At 37.7% G+C, this 18,382-nt stretch overlaps 1 protein-coding gene across 3 annotated transcripts in view; it reads left to right on the top strand.

The window, feature by feature from the left end:
* The window catches only part of Xpo4 (exportin 4), an 89,574-nt gene that overhangs the window by 39,105 nt on the left and 32,087 nt on the right, over positions 1 to 18,382 (top strand). For all 3 annotated transcript variants that reach the window (XM_031362135.1, XM_031362136.1, XM_031362137.1), the window contains 3 exons: positions 9,133 to 9,245; positions 13,522 to 13,679; positions 13,919 to 14,093. In XM_031362135.1, coding sequence (XP_031217995.1) covers positions 9,133 to 9,245; positions 13,522 to 13,679; positions 13,919 to 14,093 — 446 coding nt within the window. The remainder of the gene's footprint in view (positions 1 to 9,132; positions 9,246 to 13,521; positions 13,680 to 13,918; positions 14,094 to 18,382) is intronic.

Below are 18,382 nucleotides of genomic sequence, written 5' to 3'. Positions count from 1 at the left end.
GTCTCCCAAATGGTAGAATTATAGATAGGTGTATGTTACCACATACAACTTGTTTCTTTTTGTTTTGTTTCCTTTTAATTTTATACCTTTATTTACTTTTATTGTATGAATGCTTTGTGTGTATGTGTGTGTGTGTGTTCACCACATTTGTGCCTGGTCTCTGCAGAGGTCAGATGAAGTTAATCAGATCCCCTGGAACAGGAGTTACAGGCAGCTGTGAGCCATTGTGTGGGTCCCAGGTATCAAACTCAGGTCCTCTGTAAGAACAGCCAGTGTGCTCTTATCTGATGAGCCATCTCTCCAGTTCCTTGTTTTGTTTTTTTAAGGATGGCTTGGCAGACTTTATTCAAGAATCTGTTGTTAGTGTTTAAGTACCACTGTAGTAGGATCTACTACAGTGAAGAGAGATTAGATTAGTTCCTGTCCTAACTTTTTTAGTTTAAAAAACAAAACAAGAAAACAACAACTAGTGGGGCAATCACTGGGCCTATGTGGGTCTAGGTTCTTTGCATGTTATAGGTGTTAGCTTGGTGGTTTTGTGGGACTCCTAACAATGGGAGTGGGGGCTCTTTGACTCTCTCACCTGCCCTTGGGGCCCTTTTCCTCCTACTGGGTTGCCTCATCCATCCCTGATATGAGGGTTTGTGCCTAGTTTTATTGTAACTTGTTTTTGTTATTCTTGTTTTGACTTTTCAAGATAGTTTCTCTGAGTAGCTCTGACTGTTCTGGAACTGTAAACCTGGCTGGCCTAGAACTCACAGAGCCCTGCTTGCCTCTGCAGGGATTAAAAGTGTGCACTACCACCACAGCCCAGCAGTCTAATTGTAACTTGTTATGTTGTATTTTGTTGATATCCTTCAGAGGCCTGCCCTTTTCTGAAGGGAAATGGAGAAGGGGTGAATCTGGTGGGGGAGGGGAGGAGTTGGGGGTGCTGGGAGAAGAAACTTACGTCGGGGTATATTGTAAGAAAGGAAAATTTCAAAAACAAAACAAAACAAAAAAAAAAGTCAGAGTGGAAAGATAGCTGAGTAGTTAAAAGGACTGGCTGTTCTTCTAAGGACCAACACACAAGCATCTGTAATTCATTTCAGAGAATATGATGCCTTCTTTTGGCCTCCTCAGCACCACACCCATATGGTCCACAGACATACATGCAGGCAAAACACCAGTGTACATAAGATAAATTTTTATAAGAAGGTATGTGTGATAGATAGCACACACCTGTAAACACAGCATTCACTTGGGAGACCAAAGGAGGAGGATTGCCATGAGTTCAAGGCCAGCTAGAGTTACATAGCAAGACAGAGTTTTAAGAAAACCAACTAGGCCAGGCAGTGGTGGCGCATACTTTTAATCCCAGCACTTGGGAGGCAGAGGCAGGTGGATTTCTGAGTTCGAGGCCAGCCTGGTCTACAGAGTGAGTCCCAGGACAGCCAGGGCTACACACAGAAACCCTGTCTCGAAAAAAAAAAAAACAAAACAAAAAAAAAACAAAAAGAAAACCAACTAAACAAGAAAGACATTGAAAAGACTTGGAACAGATTTTAAAAGTACCAGTCCATATGGAGCTATCAAAACATTAATTATGTATGTAGTAAAAATCAACAAAAAATTACACTGCATATATCATAGCTAATTCTAAGTGGTTTAGGGGAAAACACAGTTGGCAGAGAGTTACTATTATGAACAAACAAACAATTTCCAAAGAGTTTGGAAACAAAGTTTGTCTGAAAGTTATACACCCATAAACTATTTTGTGAAGTCCTTAGACAAAGCATTGAGAATAAGCATTGCTGCAGTGTTGCCGAAGGGCGTAATTCCTCTAAAGGTCTTGAAGGCTGCTGGGTGAGCTGTGCAGCCTGGGACGAGAAGTTCAGGGTTAGCCTTGGCTACATAATGAGTTTTGGGCCAGCCTATGAAACATGAGACCCAAAAGAGGGTATGGATCAGGAGAGATGGCTAATCTGGTAAAAAGGCTTGCTGTTCTTCCAGAGAATTCAAGTTTGGTTCCCAACACTGATGTTGGACAGTTTGTAATTGCCTGTCTGGCTCAGGGATCTACCACCCTCCTCTGGCCTCCATGGACACCTGTACACATGCACAGTCGCACAGACACATAAATATAAATAAAAGAAAGAAAAAAATCAGACATGGGCCTTGGTCTCAATTCTATTGCCTCAGCCTCAAAAGTTCTGGTATGTACCACCATGCCTGCCTCAGAATATTTTTCTACTTCATATTTATAAGTCAGTGAATGTTTATGTGTCCAGTGGCTTGGTAAGCTAGACTGTAGCTGAGTACTCTTTTGAGTGATAGATTTCAGCTTAGGAGAACTTGGTAATGACATTAAATGAAGGTACAGTTTGGGCATTAATTAGTGAAACCCTTCTCAAGAACCCAATTCTGACTAAGTTATATTTTCGACAGTTGCTTGGGGAGCCATTTATAGTATTCAACTGGTAGGGGGAAAGTTGGACAAGTGTTTAGATTTGTTCCATAGAGAGTCAAACAGTGAAGCTTAATTAACATGGGTGTTGATTGCTTTTAAAAAATGATTATCTTAAAGGGAAACAAATAGTAGCAAGTAGGCCTTATAAATGTCTTAGTCTATCTGTGTCATCGTTTAGAATGATACCATGAGTGTTCATTCACCTAAATAAATCTTGATGTGTAATTTTCTTAATATATTTTAGTTTTTTATCTTTTTATTTGATGTATTATCTGTATAAGCTGATAATATAAGTGCTTCATGGTATGGTTTTTATTGTAGATATGAGGGAGAGACCTTAAATGTTCACAACAGTATTCTCTATGAAGTGGAAATAGCTCAAAGGTGCATCAGCTGATAAGTCAATAAATAAGATGTGGCATATTATTGATATATTACTTATTAGTTAAAATAAATGAAGTACTTAGACATGCTAACACAGGTAAACTTTGAAAACATTATACTAAGAAAGAGTACTGTGAAAGCAGCCATTTAGAGAGAACTTTAGTACACAATTGTGTGTATATGCAGTGTTCAGAATAAGCTGCAGACAGTACATAAGGGTTACCTACCTGGTGTTTGGGAAGACATAGGAGATGACTATAAAGCATACCAAACTTCTGGGGTGATGAATATGGTCTAAAATTAGATGTGTTCATGGTACATAACTGTGAATATAGTAAAAACGATTGCATCACTGAACAAATTGTATAGTATGTGAATTATGTATCTGTGAACCCTTTAAAAATATCTGGCATGCCACAGTTTACCATGTTGCTTTACTGATTAGTTGTCATCTGTCACCCGCCTCCTTATGATCCCTTGGTAGAATTGTATTGTAGGGAATGACTTGGAGTGAAGAGAGAATTTGGGGAGTCATTACTCTAAATTAAGATAATGGTATCAGTCCTGCAAAGACTAACAGAAAGTCATGCATGAGCTTAAAAAGCAGAAAGAAGCCAAGGAGACTGAGACGACCAGCTGAGTACATAGGAGAAGCAGGTCAGGAGAACTGGGGGAGAAAAGAAGAGTTTCAAATAAAGGTAGTCAGAATCTACTTCGAAGGGTCACTTGGAGATGGTTTTCAGTTACATCTCATCTCATTTAGACTTAATTGAACTCGTGGAAATCTGTTTGAGGGAGAGGGCAAAACTGTATTTACAGATAGAGTCATGCCTAGTGAGTGAAGAAGGTGGGTGTAGCTATTCCATAGAACATTAGTCAGCTGTGCTGTCCCTAGACTGTGAGTTTAAGTCAGGGGATGATACATTTTATACTTGAAGTATTGGAGAGGAGAATATTGTCCAAGAGGAAAAAAGAAATACGATTTGGGAAAGACTAGATGCTGTAATGCTTGGCCAGTGATCTAAATGTTAAGATAGCATAGGCTAACGCTGAGATCTTGAGGAAGGCAAAAAAGCTATGTGTTGGTGTGGGGTGAATGACTTCATGATACAGAGTTTTATTAAATTTGATTGGATCAACTCTGTCTAAGATTGCTTGAAACTGGAGGAACACAATATAGAAATCTGACTGAATATTTAAATACAGTTATAAAGCAGTGTTGTGTAGTATTTTCTTCAGTCCACTGAGTAATTAGTTTCATTCCCACTGTTGTTTGTATTGCTATCTGATCTGATACACTGGAAAGTTGGTAAAGTGAGTAATCAATATTTGAAATTATGTGTGCATTTATCCTTTTCAGAAGTGTTTCCACATTCCAGAAAAAGTATTTAAAAAGAAACAGCAGAGTTTCTGACTCTGAGCCACTGTGGAGAAAGAGTCATTGAACAGACTCTCCGGTCGATGAGTACTGTTGATTGTGCTGACTGCATGTGTAATTGTTCGGAAGACTCTGTTCACTTTTGTAACTCTTGGTTGGATGTATCGTTCCTGCCTGCCTTCCCTCCTGCCCGTCATGTACCTTGTTGTCCTCTTGGTTCTAGATGGTGCTGTACCCCACTGTGCTTCTATGTCCCTGCCATAGAGGGCACTTAGAGTGCAGGAGCATGTAGTGACAGTGCTCAGAGATAGAGAAAGCAAGGTGACTGAGTTGTTTGTTGTTTCCCAAAGCCATTTTATCTTTTCTTTCTAGCTCCACGTAGCGTTCACATAGTACTTTGTGTAGTGTAAGGTAAGTGCAAGAATAGAAGGGATGGAATAAATATATATTTTTAAATCCACTGAATGAACTTGCTTTCATAGCATCATCCAGCTGCCTAGGAAACAGAGGTCAAAGGTGTCTGAGAAGCGGCAGCCTGCCTGTGGTGGCAGCCCTGTTAGGTGCCTCTTACCTTTTGGATCAGGAAGTTCATTCATTCATTCTGGTATAAGTTTAGGCAAATATGGTTTGCCTACTATAACTATATCTCTTACTAGAAAATGATTTATTTAAAATACTTAACACTTGTAAGGAATTCTGCCTGCTGGGTTCATAACTGCCAGCCTAGGTTATTTCGGTTCATTCTCCATGAGTGCCATAGCAGGGCAGTCATAGTGTGTATTCTGCAATGTAGTGTTGCTTAATTTGGAAAGTGATGGTTATGGAATGGAGCTGCTCTCTGGATTATATAGGTCTTCTCTGCTTTAGGTTTGCTGACAAGTGAGCCGTAAGGAAAGAAGGACTATGTGGACAGTTTGGGTTTATTGATTCCTAAACTGAATCATCCTAGGTCTTTCGATGCATTTAACTTCAGCAGTAAGGTCTTTGTTGCTTTTAGAAAGCTGTTAAGTAGAAAGCACATCATGACCACGTGAGTTTAGCCCTTTTGAGGACTAATTGAAGCAATTTTTGACATATTGAGTGTATCATTAGCAGATTTGGGTTCTTAATTGCACTGGTGACATAGCAATACAAACCTACTGCCATTAATGAAAAATTACTAGTTCATTCCGTTGAACATACAAAAGCAGTCTTAAATGTTTTGGTAGTGCTCTTGGTAGCACTGTATATTTGTTTAGATAAAGGTCATGCTCCCACTGAGAAGAGGTTCAGTGATTAGGGTTAACATTGAATCCTCATCAGCACTGTTTTTTTATGCCTGTGGCCATGCTTTTTGCCTGTATTTCCCTAGTGCTGGGGTTATAAGCACGTGCTCCCCATTTATGTGGTGTTGGAGATTGAACTCAGGTCTGCATGCATACAGAATGATCACTTTACCAACTGAACCACATCCTATTTTTTTCCTTTCACTGTCACAATATGATACGCTTACTGAAGGTGTTAGTAAATGGACAAGAACTAATTTGTTTATATAAGTACTCGTATATTTTCAAACTACAGCTCTGCCCTGTGGTTGAGATGGATGTACCTGCTGAGAGCAGTCTGTTATTCAAGAACTTGACACAGAAGACTTAGAATTAGCCAGTGAGAGTCACGAGTAGGGAGTGATTAAACCTGTCCTCTGGCTCTTGGCCTAGTGAGTGTTTGTCTTGGTCCTGAAGTTACAGAATAAGGCAGGTGGTGTGGATGTGTTTTTGATTCCTCAGAAGTCTGTGAGCTTTTTTCTTTGGAAAATTTGAGAGGCTCTTTGTGGAGAGAGGCAGGGAATATTGAATTAGTTTCTGCTCCAAGCTACAGTAGAATTTACATGCAGCTCTGGCTGATTTTCCAAGAGATTAAGATGGCATTGAGCTTGGAAGCCTGGTTGAGTTTTAGTACCTCAGTTCTGCCCTATGCTTAGAGTGAGTGACAGGCAGGGCCTGTGCATGGGGACTTTGTAGCTTCTTAATTTGGTCAAACATGAAAAAGGGAAGGTTAGATGAGGTTGACAGATTTTAAAAGTGACACAAGCTTATTAAAAAAACATAATGCAGCTCCATATGAGTACCTTACTTGTAAGGTTATATTTTATTGGTTGCAAATGAATTATATAAAATGTAAATTATACAAGTATTTAAATAATTAGGAAGGTATTTAAAATTATCACTCAAAAATTTGGAATTTATACAGTTTTTTTGTTTTGGTAAAGTAATAGCTATTTACTGTTGCATTCTTGTGCTTCATGAGATCTGCCTTCTGCGTACTATATACAATGAAAATAACTGATCAATTATTATCAGACCATTCTCTTATTGATGGCATATTTTTAAGATAAGAAAATATAGTATCTAGAAACCAGAACATATTTTTTAGTCAGTAAGAACCAAAGCTTTGCAATCTTGTAAAAGAGCAACTATTGTTTATTGAAGTTATTTTTAATGAAATTTGCTTTATTTAACATTAAAGTAATTTCTTAATTAGAAGTACTTTATTGTTACAGTATAGAGAAGAAGTTATGTAGAGAGAAAGTGAGCATGAACACATGCTCTTTTGACACAGAGCTCAAGTGCCATGGTACATGTGGAGGTCAGAGGGCAAAGTTGCAGAATGGTTTCCCTTCTACCTTTAAGTGGGTTCTAGGGATTGAATTCAGGCAGGCATCAGATGTGCACAGCGAGTACTTTTACTTACCAACTTTTTGTTTGTTTATTTGTTGTTTGTTGAGATCAGGGTATCCATGTAACCCTTGGTGTACTGGAGCTCACTATGTTGAGTTCTGACTCCTTGGTGATAGTTAAAAGCATGTGCCACTGCACCTGGTTCAGCATTGGTAGGACATTGTTGTAAGAGTAGAAAAGTTAGATTTTTAAAGTCTGACCATAATGACTTTATTTGCTTTTTTTTTTTTTAATTTAAAAATTGAACTACTTTTGTTCTTTACATTATTTTGATATGTATGGTCTGTCTACATATATTTTGATATGTCTAGATCTGCATGCATGTGTTCCCCCAATGTCATGTGATCTCTAGACTGAAGAGGGAGGGCATCACACCATTTCAGATCATGCACTATTTAAATAATTGAGTATGTTTTATTACTGACCTTTCACATAATTAAAAAAAATACCTTTAATAAAATGGCACTAAGACTAAAAAAGATAAGTGGGTGTTTTCTATTTCAAGAGATATAAAGCCTTGATTTCTTTACCCCGATGATCTGTTCTGAACACTAAAGATTCTTTACCTGCTTTATTGTGAATTTCAAAAACATATAAAAGACTAGCCAGTAGACTGTTGTTGAAATAAACAACAAATATCAACAGTAAGTCCTTCAGTTTGTTTTTCTAATAGGTAATGAGACTGAAGACCCCTAGTGCCTTTGAGGAAAGCAATCACTTTCCATTGGTCATTGGCTGGTTTTTCTTTGTCTTGTTCTGGCTTCTTTTCCTTAGGGTTTCATTTTCTGTGTCCACAAGGGGGCGGATAAAGGAAGAGGGAAATACTAAGTGAGCCTGTTCAGGGTTTCACTTTTGTTAGTCAGAATTTCAGAATTAGGAGTTTAGAAATGACATCAGAGAGAAGCAGTGACTTCCTTTCTTAGGACCACTCAGTGCCCTCCACAGCCCTCTTCAGAGACAAGAAACAGTCCCATAAACAACTGACTTTTAAAGGATGCTTCCAAAGCATTGTTTCGTACAGCCTTCAGGTTTTTTTGCAAATAATTTCTCTCTAAAAAGAATGAGTTCGGAATGAGGAAATGGTAGCATGTGAATGTATGCCTGATCTTTTTTGCAGAGTGTCTTCTTAGATGCCTGTATTGAAATTTCTCACTGAATGATGTAAATATTGCCTAGTTCAGTCTGCTTCACAAAGAAGTATCATTTCCATTCCAGGCAGCCTTCTCATTTTGTAAAGTCTCAGTTACTATGGCGGTGCTATTGGGTAATTTACATTCATCAACATCTACAGACACATACTTATTATGATGGTTCATTTATTTGCAGCAAATTTACTCAGTTGAAGCATAGTTGATACTGAATACCTGGATATACTGGATATACTGTTTGAGTCTATGGGAAATGTTACTTGCTCAGTGTGTGTGTGAGGGGGGATATGCTCATGTATATTAGTTAATGTGCATGTGTATATGTTTGTGTAGAGGACAGAGGACAACTTCTGAAGTCATTATTTGGGAGACAGGGTCTCTTCTTACTGCCTGGAGCATATCAAGTAGGCCAGCTGGCTGTCCAGTGAGTCCTCGAAGATCCATACCTTTCTGCCTCCCTTGAGCCTATGGGAATTTTGACTAAAAATGCGTTTTCTGTCAACTGCTTAATTTTTTGTTTTGACTTGGTGTCGGGCTACTGTGATCTCAAGTTTTCTGTTTTATTATGAGGCATAGTTGCTCTTTTATGTTCTTTTCCTGTGAACATATTTCTTTTGGAAAGCTGCTGTTTTTCCCTGTAGTCTATGTGAGAATCATTTTGTGTGTATGATTTTAGCTGTTTGAAATATTGGGTAAAGTAATGGGACAAATTTACTGAAATTGATTCTTTAAGTTTAGCTTTTGATATCTGTTTTTTAAGTCACTTTTCCCCCTTCTGTTGCTTCTATTAAGATCTCTAATTCCAAAGGTTTCTGTACCCCCATGGTATGGTACACATAGGGACTAAAACCGTTACCTAACATTCCTATAGCATTCTTTTTTCAGCACTTAATGCCTTTTATTCCTTAGCTTCATGCATGAATTATGTAGCATATGTGAAGAGGCTTAAACTGTTCCTATTGCATTCTTTCTGGCTGGCTGCTGTTATATTTAGGGTATACTTATAGTTTAGACAAAGTAAGAATGTTATTGTTGTTGACCTTGACACTAGATAACTGGGCAGACATTATATAGCTATGTTTGAATCTTCACAAAATGTGCTGTTGAAGCCAACAGAGTCCTGGCGGGAGGCCCTTCTGGACAGCAGAGTCATGGAGCTTTTCTTCACAGTAAGTCTTCATTTTCCACTCTGGCTAGCAAGGGGCATGCTAAGAGGAAATGCAGTTGTTTTTCTTAAGTAAAACAGGACAGATTTTCCCCTTGTTGGTTTCTCTTCTCACAACTGACTTGCTGAGAGAAAAACTATATGACAAAGTTGTTACTGATGTACAAATACTATCTCATTTTGAAGGGCTTAGATCCTACAACAAAACTTCTTAGTCTTTGTAACCACTCTTTACAGTCTTAAAAATTCAGAACTTCCTACTAGCTTTTGTTTGTATGGGTTACATAGCTATTGTTATATAACATTACGACTTCAAACTAATAGAAGCGAAAGAAGATAAGAACTGCTAAAATATAGCATGTTCTCATAATAAAAGTAAACTGAGATCTGGCTGAAAACTTGAAAAAATACTTTATTTCACTAAAAATATCAACAAGAAACCATTATATCATAACATAAATAACTTCAATGAACAAATACTTTGAAACGTGTAGTAAAAACAACTGGCATAAACTGGGTTTTGATTTTGTTTGCTTTATATTTTTGCAAATCTCTCTAGCATCTGCTTTAATAAAAGCCAACCAGATTTTCCTGTTTTATATTTCACTCAGTTGATATTTTAAATCATGTGACCTTAGAAAAAGCTTTCTGTGTGCCTGTATGCAGTACGCAGGTAAGAGTAGAAACACATTAGTGCTCTTATGAACACAGTCTGCATTGGCTAGCAAGTTGATGGATCCCTGGACTGCATTTTGGGAACTGTTCCCTAGTGAGCTGTATTCATAAGACCTGAGCTATATTAATATTTAAGGGCAATTTATCTTAAATATTCCAATTTTAACTTTAAAGTGGCCCCTTAGTATCATTTAGCTACAAGAAGCAAAGCAGTCTATTCCCATGAGTGCTGGTGAGTTTTAGAATTAAAAAATACATGTATATGTTTGTTGCTAATTTTTAGTTACAGAGTAAGTAGGTAGTTAGATCAGTGACTTGTACAAAATAAAAATCAATAAAATCTAAGTAAACATCAAAGAATAAGGGGATTTTGTTTAATCTGAATCATTATAGTTTCTTATCTTTTCATGTGTTTTGAAGTATGAAGGAGCCTTTTGTGACCAAGCCACTTATATTTCAGTACTGTGGTATATATTTAAAATGTCTAAAACATGTTTGTCCATCCTTAAGCATACACAAAACACCTTTTCTGCTATCGTGTCTTGTTCTGTAGCTGTGGTGATCACACCCTGGCTCTTCTGTGTGCCTGATGAGCACTGTGCCACTAGGCCTCAGCTCTGCCTTCATAAGATGTTTCCTATGGGAAACTTCAGTCTGAACATTCAGTTTCCTTTTTAAAACTAGAAGGGGAAAAATCTAAAACCATAGCCAAGATCAAATGGTACTTGCAATTAAGTTTTAAGGACTTTGTGGGGCATCCCATCTGACAGGAATTATTTTGATACAAGTCCAAGTTTGGTTCTATTTGCTGTACAGAAAGTAGGTCCCACTCCAGCAGTTTGTGAAAAGGTGAAAAACTTGCTGGCGTGCTGCAAACATCCCCACCAGGGCTGAACAGCTGTCTAGACAAAGCAGACAGCTGCTCCTGTCAGCTGGGAACCACCACATGCAGATAACTCTGAATTTAAAAGTTAACCCCTTTCTACTTTGTTATTTTAGTAGTTTATGAGTGTAGCTATTTGCATTTAAGCAATTTATAAAGTTTTAATTTGTTGTAAAAAACATGACTTAATCTTTCTATTTGAGTTTTGCTAGATTTACCTTCATTTATATGAATTAACTACTCAGTTTAATCTTCCCTTCCATTGGATACCATTATTATGCTAGATTTCAGTAGATGGAGTGAAGACTTAAATTTCTTGACCATATCTGAAATTTTAAATGGTTTTGGTTGCATTCTGCTCCTTAGCAGTCTACAAAGTTGTCAGTTTTTCTTTCCCCCTCCTCTTTCAGACAGTACTTTCCTGGTTGTGACTCAAGTGTCTGCCCTCATGTGGATGGATATTGGCGTTCTTAGCTCTCTCTGCTTTGCTTTTCACACCCTCCACACTCTTCCAGACTTATAATACTCTGCATGCTCACTGGGCTGCCATGTGGGTGGCACACTGACATCTGATGCTTAAGCACGCTTCAGCAGAAATCTGTCCTTCTTGCTAACTTGTGCCTTCTATATGCTTATTTGGTGAATGGCCTCTCTGTTTTGGGTGTCTTGATCCTCCCTTTGCTTCCTTTCTGAATGGAGGTGGTAGATCTATTTTTTAATTGTGCGATATTATTCAGATTGAGATCCATGTTCAGTTATGAGAGAATGCTTTTGCAGTGTGACAGACCATGAGTCTGTATCACGAGAATTATATGTCTAATGTGAGTTTTATGTGGACGCTATCTCATGAAACAAATTAATCCTTGGTCCCAGAACAGTTTTTTAATTTTATTTTAAATTGTAAATACTAGCTTTCTCATTGAGCACATTCATTAGTGTTTTCATTATGGTCCAGGTATGAATGGACATCTGGCTCCTATGTGGAGCAGACTATGGGACAAGCTTCTCTTGTCCCAGTTTGCAGTGTATATGTTGGTAGAATCTGGTCCTGGGCAATTCAGTGAACTTTTGATTAGGATTCAGAGCATGAAAACACAGATTTAATTGTGCTTTTAAGATAAAGGGCTTAGAAGTATGTATTCTAGAGTTTGCAACCAAGATGTACATATGATTCTGTGGGTTGTACTTTGAAGTTACTGTATAAAGCCTAAAATATATTAGTATATAGGTTGAAAAGTATTTTTGTTCCAGACCAAGGGTTAGCAAGCTCAATGTGCTATTAGTGCCAACCCACAGTAAATACTTTAGGCTCTGTATATAATATGGTCATACTCAAATCTCTCATTGTATTGGGAGCCCTAAATTAAAAATAAACAATCAAGGAAAGCTGCTATTCCAGGAAACCTTTGCTGATGGTTGTTAAAATTGGATACTTTGTCAAATCTTCTTTTGATTTTTTTTTTTCCTCTCTTTCTCTCATGGTATAAACATGAGAAAAACCCTGCTCTAACCTCTACATCCACCCAGATTTGATCCATGGGTCAGTGGCTTGACAACCCTTGTTCTAGACCAGAGAATAATATATTTTAAGCCTTTTAGTAAGTCATTGAACTATAATTTTTAGATCTAGTATACTGGTTTAAGTTTCTTGTCTTGACCTTAAGAAGCCTAGAGGCTAAGGTTAGTGGAATCAGTTAACAAGGATTTACTATGTTCACCATTGTCCCATACTCTACCAAACAAAAGCATTCTAGTGTCAAGTAATTCATAAATGATTGACAGTGTCAAAGACAGGTTACTTGAAACAAATAGAGAACAGTGCTTCAAAAAAGAAAAGCGTGTTGGAATGCTTCAGCTAAATGCCGGTGGGAAGAATCAGATGGCTAGTGTAGTGTACGTGGAGGTGAGTGTGAATGGCCACTTTATCATTCCTTCCCGGCATTTTCTGTTCTGTTTTAATGTCAGATCATAGAAATGAAGTCTTTAAAATCTGAAAATTTAGGAGTACTGAAGGAGCAGTATTCTTAGAACCTTTTCTTTAGATTAAAACACTGGGTAGTAAGTGTCTGTGTATCAGTATTTCATCATTAAAATAAAATAAATCTAGTTGTATGTTTAAATGGATCTATGTATTAAGTGCAAACTGTATTTAAAAAACATTCAGTATTAATAGTGATATAAATGAAATTTAAACAGGTTAGACCATCTTAGAACTTAAGCATGTGATCCCTGTCCATGAGTGGAGGATATCTAGGGGTGGGTCATAAGTACATTTGTTGGTTTTCTAAGGGTGCAACTGTTTACTTCCACTAGGACAGCATCTATATACTGGATTGAACTTGTCTGCTAACTTTAGCAAGAAGCTGTGGTGGGGCATAGTTAGCATAATACAGATGACTGTCGTCGTTGCTGTTTTTAGCAGAAGCAGTATGTCTGACTGGCTAGCATCTGTTTTCTCTCCTTGTCATAATATACTGGAGAGAGTTCAATTTTCAAAATGTAGGTAGCCCTCAGCTAAAAGTTTACTGAAATGCCTAAAATTCTGGTCTATGATGTCAGTTGAACTGAAGGATGGTTTTTCAGGTTTGGTTTAACTGAAGAGTTAATTTTCTAAAAATGACCAGCTACAGTGAATTTTTCTCTTACCTCATTTGACATGCTTCTCACGTGACCACTACAAAAGAAGAATTTGTTTTTATGGATTAGTAATTCTTTCTAACAGGTACATCGAAAAATCAGAGAAGATTCAGATATGGCCCAGGATTCTCTGCAGTGCCTTGCCCAGTTAGCCTCTCTTCATGGACCCATCTTCCCCGATGAAGGATCCCAGGTTGATTACCTAGCACACTTCATTGAGGGTTTGCTGAACACTATCAATGGGTAGGTATGCTTTTCCTTTTGAACTGAAGAGGGAACATTTCCTTTTAGTATTTAATACAAAGGGGGAAAAAAACTAAGGATTTTTGGCTTTTCCTGTTCTGTGTTTTGAACAATTGTATGACTAATTTGAAATTAATACAGAGATGTGCCTTTAGAAGTGAATGAGTGATACTGTTTTTGTGTTTGGAAATGTAGCTTATTTTGTATGGATTAATTAATCCTCATTCCTTGGTTTGTAGAATTGAAATAGAGGATTCTGAAGCCGTAGGACTCTCCAGCATTATCAGCAATCTGATAACTGTGTTCCCTCGGAATGTTTTAACTGCTATCCCCAATGAGCTCTTCTCCTCCTTCGTGAACTGCCTCACACACCTCACTTGTTCTTTTGGACGAAGTGCTGCGCTGGAAGAAGTGGTGAGTGACTTCTAAAGTCTGTCTGTGTCTGTCTCCCATAGGAAATTGGTGCTACCGTTAGAGCATTGTCTCATGACAGTTATTTTACCTGAGGACTAGTAGCTGTTGGTAAAATTACATTTTGTATGTATATTAGTGGCAGTGTGTACGGAAACATGACCTTTAAAATTTGTGGATTTAAATTAGTCTTGGAAATTATCATTTTGAGGTAATTAAAATTCAGTGTTTTTGTTAAATTATGTTGATTAGTCCATTTTAAGTGTTTTACAAGTACTGTTAAATAACTTCATGGTTGCATATAATTATGTATAATTAAATTTTATAATTAAATTTAATTAAAAACACTATGCTATTAGTTTAATTAAGACTTAGTTGGAAATTATGTGATGTGTATTGTTTAATAGTGTATTTTGGTAAACTGATTTATATTCAAATTAAGACTGGTAATAATACTAATGATTTTGGGGGTAGAAACACATTTTCAGATGTTTTCTAATTTTTATCCTTACCTTTAAAAAATATTATACAAAAACTCCTTGACAACAGTTACTTTGTAACAGTTACTATGATAAAGAACTATAGTAATCATTGGAAATAATTGATTTATTCCTATAAAGTAGTTACTTAGTTGTTGAAATTGATTTTTTTCCCCCTCTGTTATAAATTAAAAGAAGATACTTCTTAGAATTTCATGTTAAATTCTGGCAATATTTGGCAATTTGTAGAGCTTCTGAAGTGTTAGGGATCTGGGAATGATTGTAAGTATGTAATTAGGCTCTTTAAGGATTTAATGAGAGATTATGAACAGGGAAGGCAGGGCTTTATGTGATGGAAAACTATACATTAGAGGAGTAGAACTTTATAGACATCATGTAAAATTTGCACTTCTCAGGATGGTCATTTCTGTTCTAAAGATATAAGTCCATATTGAAGTTAAATGGACTCCGACTCAGATGTGAAGTTTGATGTGTCATGGCTTCCTTGTGTTTCTTGAGTGTTCTCTTTTGAGTGAGATGGAGTCAGGATTTAGTATGTGGAACATGTTTAGATACACAGCTACCTTTAGCTTCTCAAAGAGAGTTCTTAGATTTAGTAGGCTGGCTAGAATATATGTAATAGTTTTGGTTTAAAGATTTTATCTTTGAAATTTACTTGAACATGAGGCTTTCTGTCAATTTGGCATAGGAATATTGGAATATAAGCTAAATCCACTTTCAAAGAAGCAGATACTTTTTAGTTTCTCTCAGAAGGCATGCTAACCCAAAGTTAGACTATACCTAATAGGTTTCATTAAAGAAAACAGCTGTTTGTGTCTTAATTCTCGCAGTTTCTCTGTTTATTTTTAACAGTTATTTTTAAGAGCAACTGGCTACCAATTATATAGGACAGAAAGACAAAAGTTGTCTGCAGCTTTGCGTCCATCGAGAAAGCAGCATTAGGCAGGCCTGGGGAAGTTGAAGGTTGGGGGTTGTCCCTGTCACGTGACTTGCGTGAATACTACACAGATTTCCTTAAAAGGAAGTTAAATCTTCATGTTTTATCATCTTGCATATATTGGAGAATATTCAGCTAATAGCTGAAGGTCCCAAACAAATCCAGCCAAAGCAGATTGGATCTTCTTACTTACGTACATCATTTGTTTTCTTGGCTACCGGATAGTAGTTATAATGGTCTCATTCTGTGTTTCTTGCCTCTGCCTCTACCCCTGAGTGCCGACATAACAGATGTGTGCTACCTTACCTGGCTTCTTTAATGTGAAAATGCCTATTTGAGGCCAGCCTGTGCTCAGTGAGACAGAATCTCATAAAGGGACTTTTTTTTTTTTTTTTTTAAACATCACCTTTGAAGTAGAGAGCAGAAAGCCATAGTTAACTCTAGGAGATGATGTTGTTTTGGTGTAACTTGACCTTTTGTTGTGCATGATTAGTTGAGAAGCCTCCCTCCCCTGTGATTCTGATAGCTGAACCGGCACACACTGTGGATCTAGGAGCCCCTGTCCACTCATCATGCTTGTATTTCTTTTCTTATTGGAAAAGCTGAAATGAGACACAGGAATATTGTTTAAGCTTTGCATGTTGACAGAATATTTCTTTCCAAAAATAATGGTAATTTTGGCTCTATAGGAGTATTTGAAAGAAAACTTGTAACTATTGCATTTTAAAGATTATTGCAAGCTTGGTGTGGTGGTGCACATCTTTAATCCCATACTTGAGGAGCAGAGTGGTCCACAGAGTTCCAGGACGCCAGTGCTGCACAGAAAAATCCTATCTTAAAAATTGCTTTGTTATGTTTAACTCAGGTTGGATCACAAATCATACTATGCAGTGTTTTGTGACTTGGGTGTTAATCAATTTTAATGTTTTAAGTAGGTGTTTTAAATCTTTTAAGAAAGCATTTGAAGTATTGTAGCACTAGAGTAAAGCTTATTTACCATCTACTGTTCTTTAATATGGTATTCTTATTTTAAAATCTTTTATTTATTTTTACTTTATGTGCATTGGTGGTTTGCCTGTTTGTATGTCTATGTGAGGGTGTCGTATTCCTGGGAAATGGAGTTACAGATGGTTCTAAGCTGGCATGTGGTTGCCAGAATTGAACCCAGCCAGTAGAAAAGCAGCCAGTAGCCAGGCAGTGGTGGTGCATACCTTTAATCCCAGCACTTGGGAGGCAGAGGCAGGCGGATTTCTGAGTTCAAGGCCAGCCTGGTCTACAGAGTGAGTTCCAGGACAGCCAGAGCTACACAGAGAAACCCTGTCTTGAAAAACCAAAAAAAGAAGAAGAAGAAGAAAAGCAGGCAGTGCTCTTAACCACTGAGCCATCTCTCGCTATAGCCTCTCTGTCTTTTTTTTTTTTAAAGTCATTATTGCCATATTTAACTCAAATGATACAACAGAAAAGTAACAACATAAAAGATATGGTCTATCCATGTGTTTGTTGATATTATACTGTACAATGCAAGTTTTATTTGTGGTAGAGAAATAAAACAGAGGGAACAGCTCTTTCACCAATGCAGATTAAGTACAGTGTACCATTCTGTGGCATGATGGCTCATGTTGGTACTCCCAGCACTTGTGTCAGCTGGAGGTCATTCAGGGCTTCACAGCAAAGAAACAAAGCATGTTGATAGAGCTCCTTTCTCACATATGTATCTCTGACGTATATCCCTGCTCCTGTGATCAGGTTTCTGTTATATACCTTGGTTCTGCCAAACAAACTTTTCATCATGTCTACAAGTAGATGCTGCTCATGAATACCCCAGCTGGGGTACATGGCACTTTATCTTCCTCTCTGTCTTCTGTGGTAGTTAACTTTATTTCTATTCTCAAAGTTCTTATAGGCTGGAAATAGGAAATTCTAGAGTTCAGTAAGGCTAAAGAACTCCTTAGAAGTTATCCTTAAAAATAAAATTCTCTGTGAAATTAATTGCATATTTTTATGTATATGAACTATATCTAGGAATGTAGTCTGGGGTCTATGTGGTAGTTTGAATAAGAATGGCCCATATAGGCTCATGTTTAAATGCTTAGTCCTCAGGGAGTGCTCCTACTTGGGAAGGATTAAGAGGTGTGGCCCTGTTGGAGGAAGTGTATCATTGGGGGTGGGCTTTGAGGTATTAAAAAGCCTTTGCCAGGCTTGGCCCTCTCTTCACACTGCCAGTGGATTCAGATGTAGAGCTCTCAGCTTCTTCTCCAGCACCATGTCTACCTGTGTGCTGCCATGTTCCCTGCCATAATAATACCCTAAACTTCTGAAGCAAGCCCCAGTTAAATGCTTTCTTTTAAGAGTTGCCTATTTGTGGTATCTCTTCACAGCAACAGAACACTGAGAAGACAGGCTGAGAGTGTAGCTCAGTGTGAGCACTTACCCGTCATACCTGAGGTCCTCAGTTTAGGCTCGTTACTATGAAAATGGGGTGGGGAGGACAAATCAAAGACATTTTGTATTCGATAGAAAATGTTTTCTAGGTGGGCAAATACTAGTCCCCAGGAGTCAGGGATAGAAGATCTCTGAAATTTAGGCCAGCCCAATCTACATAACAAGCTCCAGTACAGTTTACAGGGCTGCATAAAGAGATCCTCTCTCGTTTTTGGTTTTTCGAGACAGGGTTTCTCTGTATAGCCCTGGCTGTCCTGGAACTCACTCTGTAGACCAGGCTGGCCTCCAACTCAGAGATCCGCCTGCCTCTGCCTCCCAAGTGCTGAGATTAAAGGCATGCGCCACCACTGCCTGGCTAAGAGATCCTCTCTTAAAAAAGAAGAAAGTGCTTTCTGATTTCATGGAAGAATTTG

Source organism: Mastomys coucha, unplaced genomic scaffold (genome assembly GCF_008632895.1).
Source record: "Mastomys coucha isolate ucsf_1 unplaced genomic scaffold, UCSF_Mcou_1 pScaffold9, whole genome shotgun sequence".
Lineage (NCBI taxonomy): Eukaryota > Metazoa > Chordata > Mammalia > Rodentia > Muridae > Mastomys > Mastomys coucha.
The sequence above is the reverse complement of the archived record's forward strand: the minus strand, read 5'-3'. Positions and strand labels throughout refer to the sequence as shown.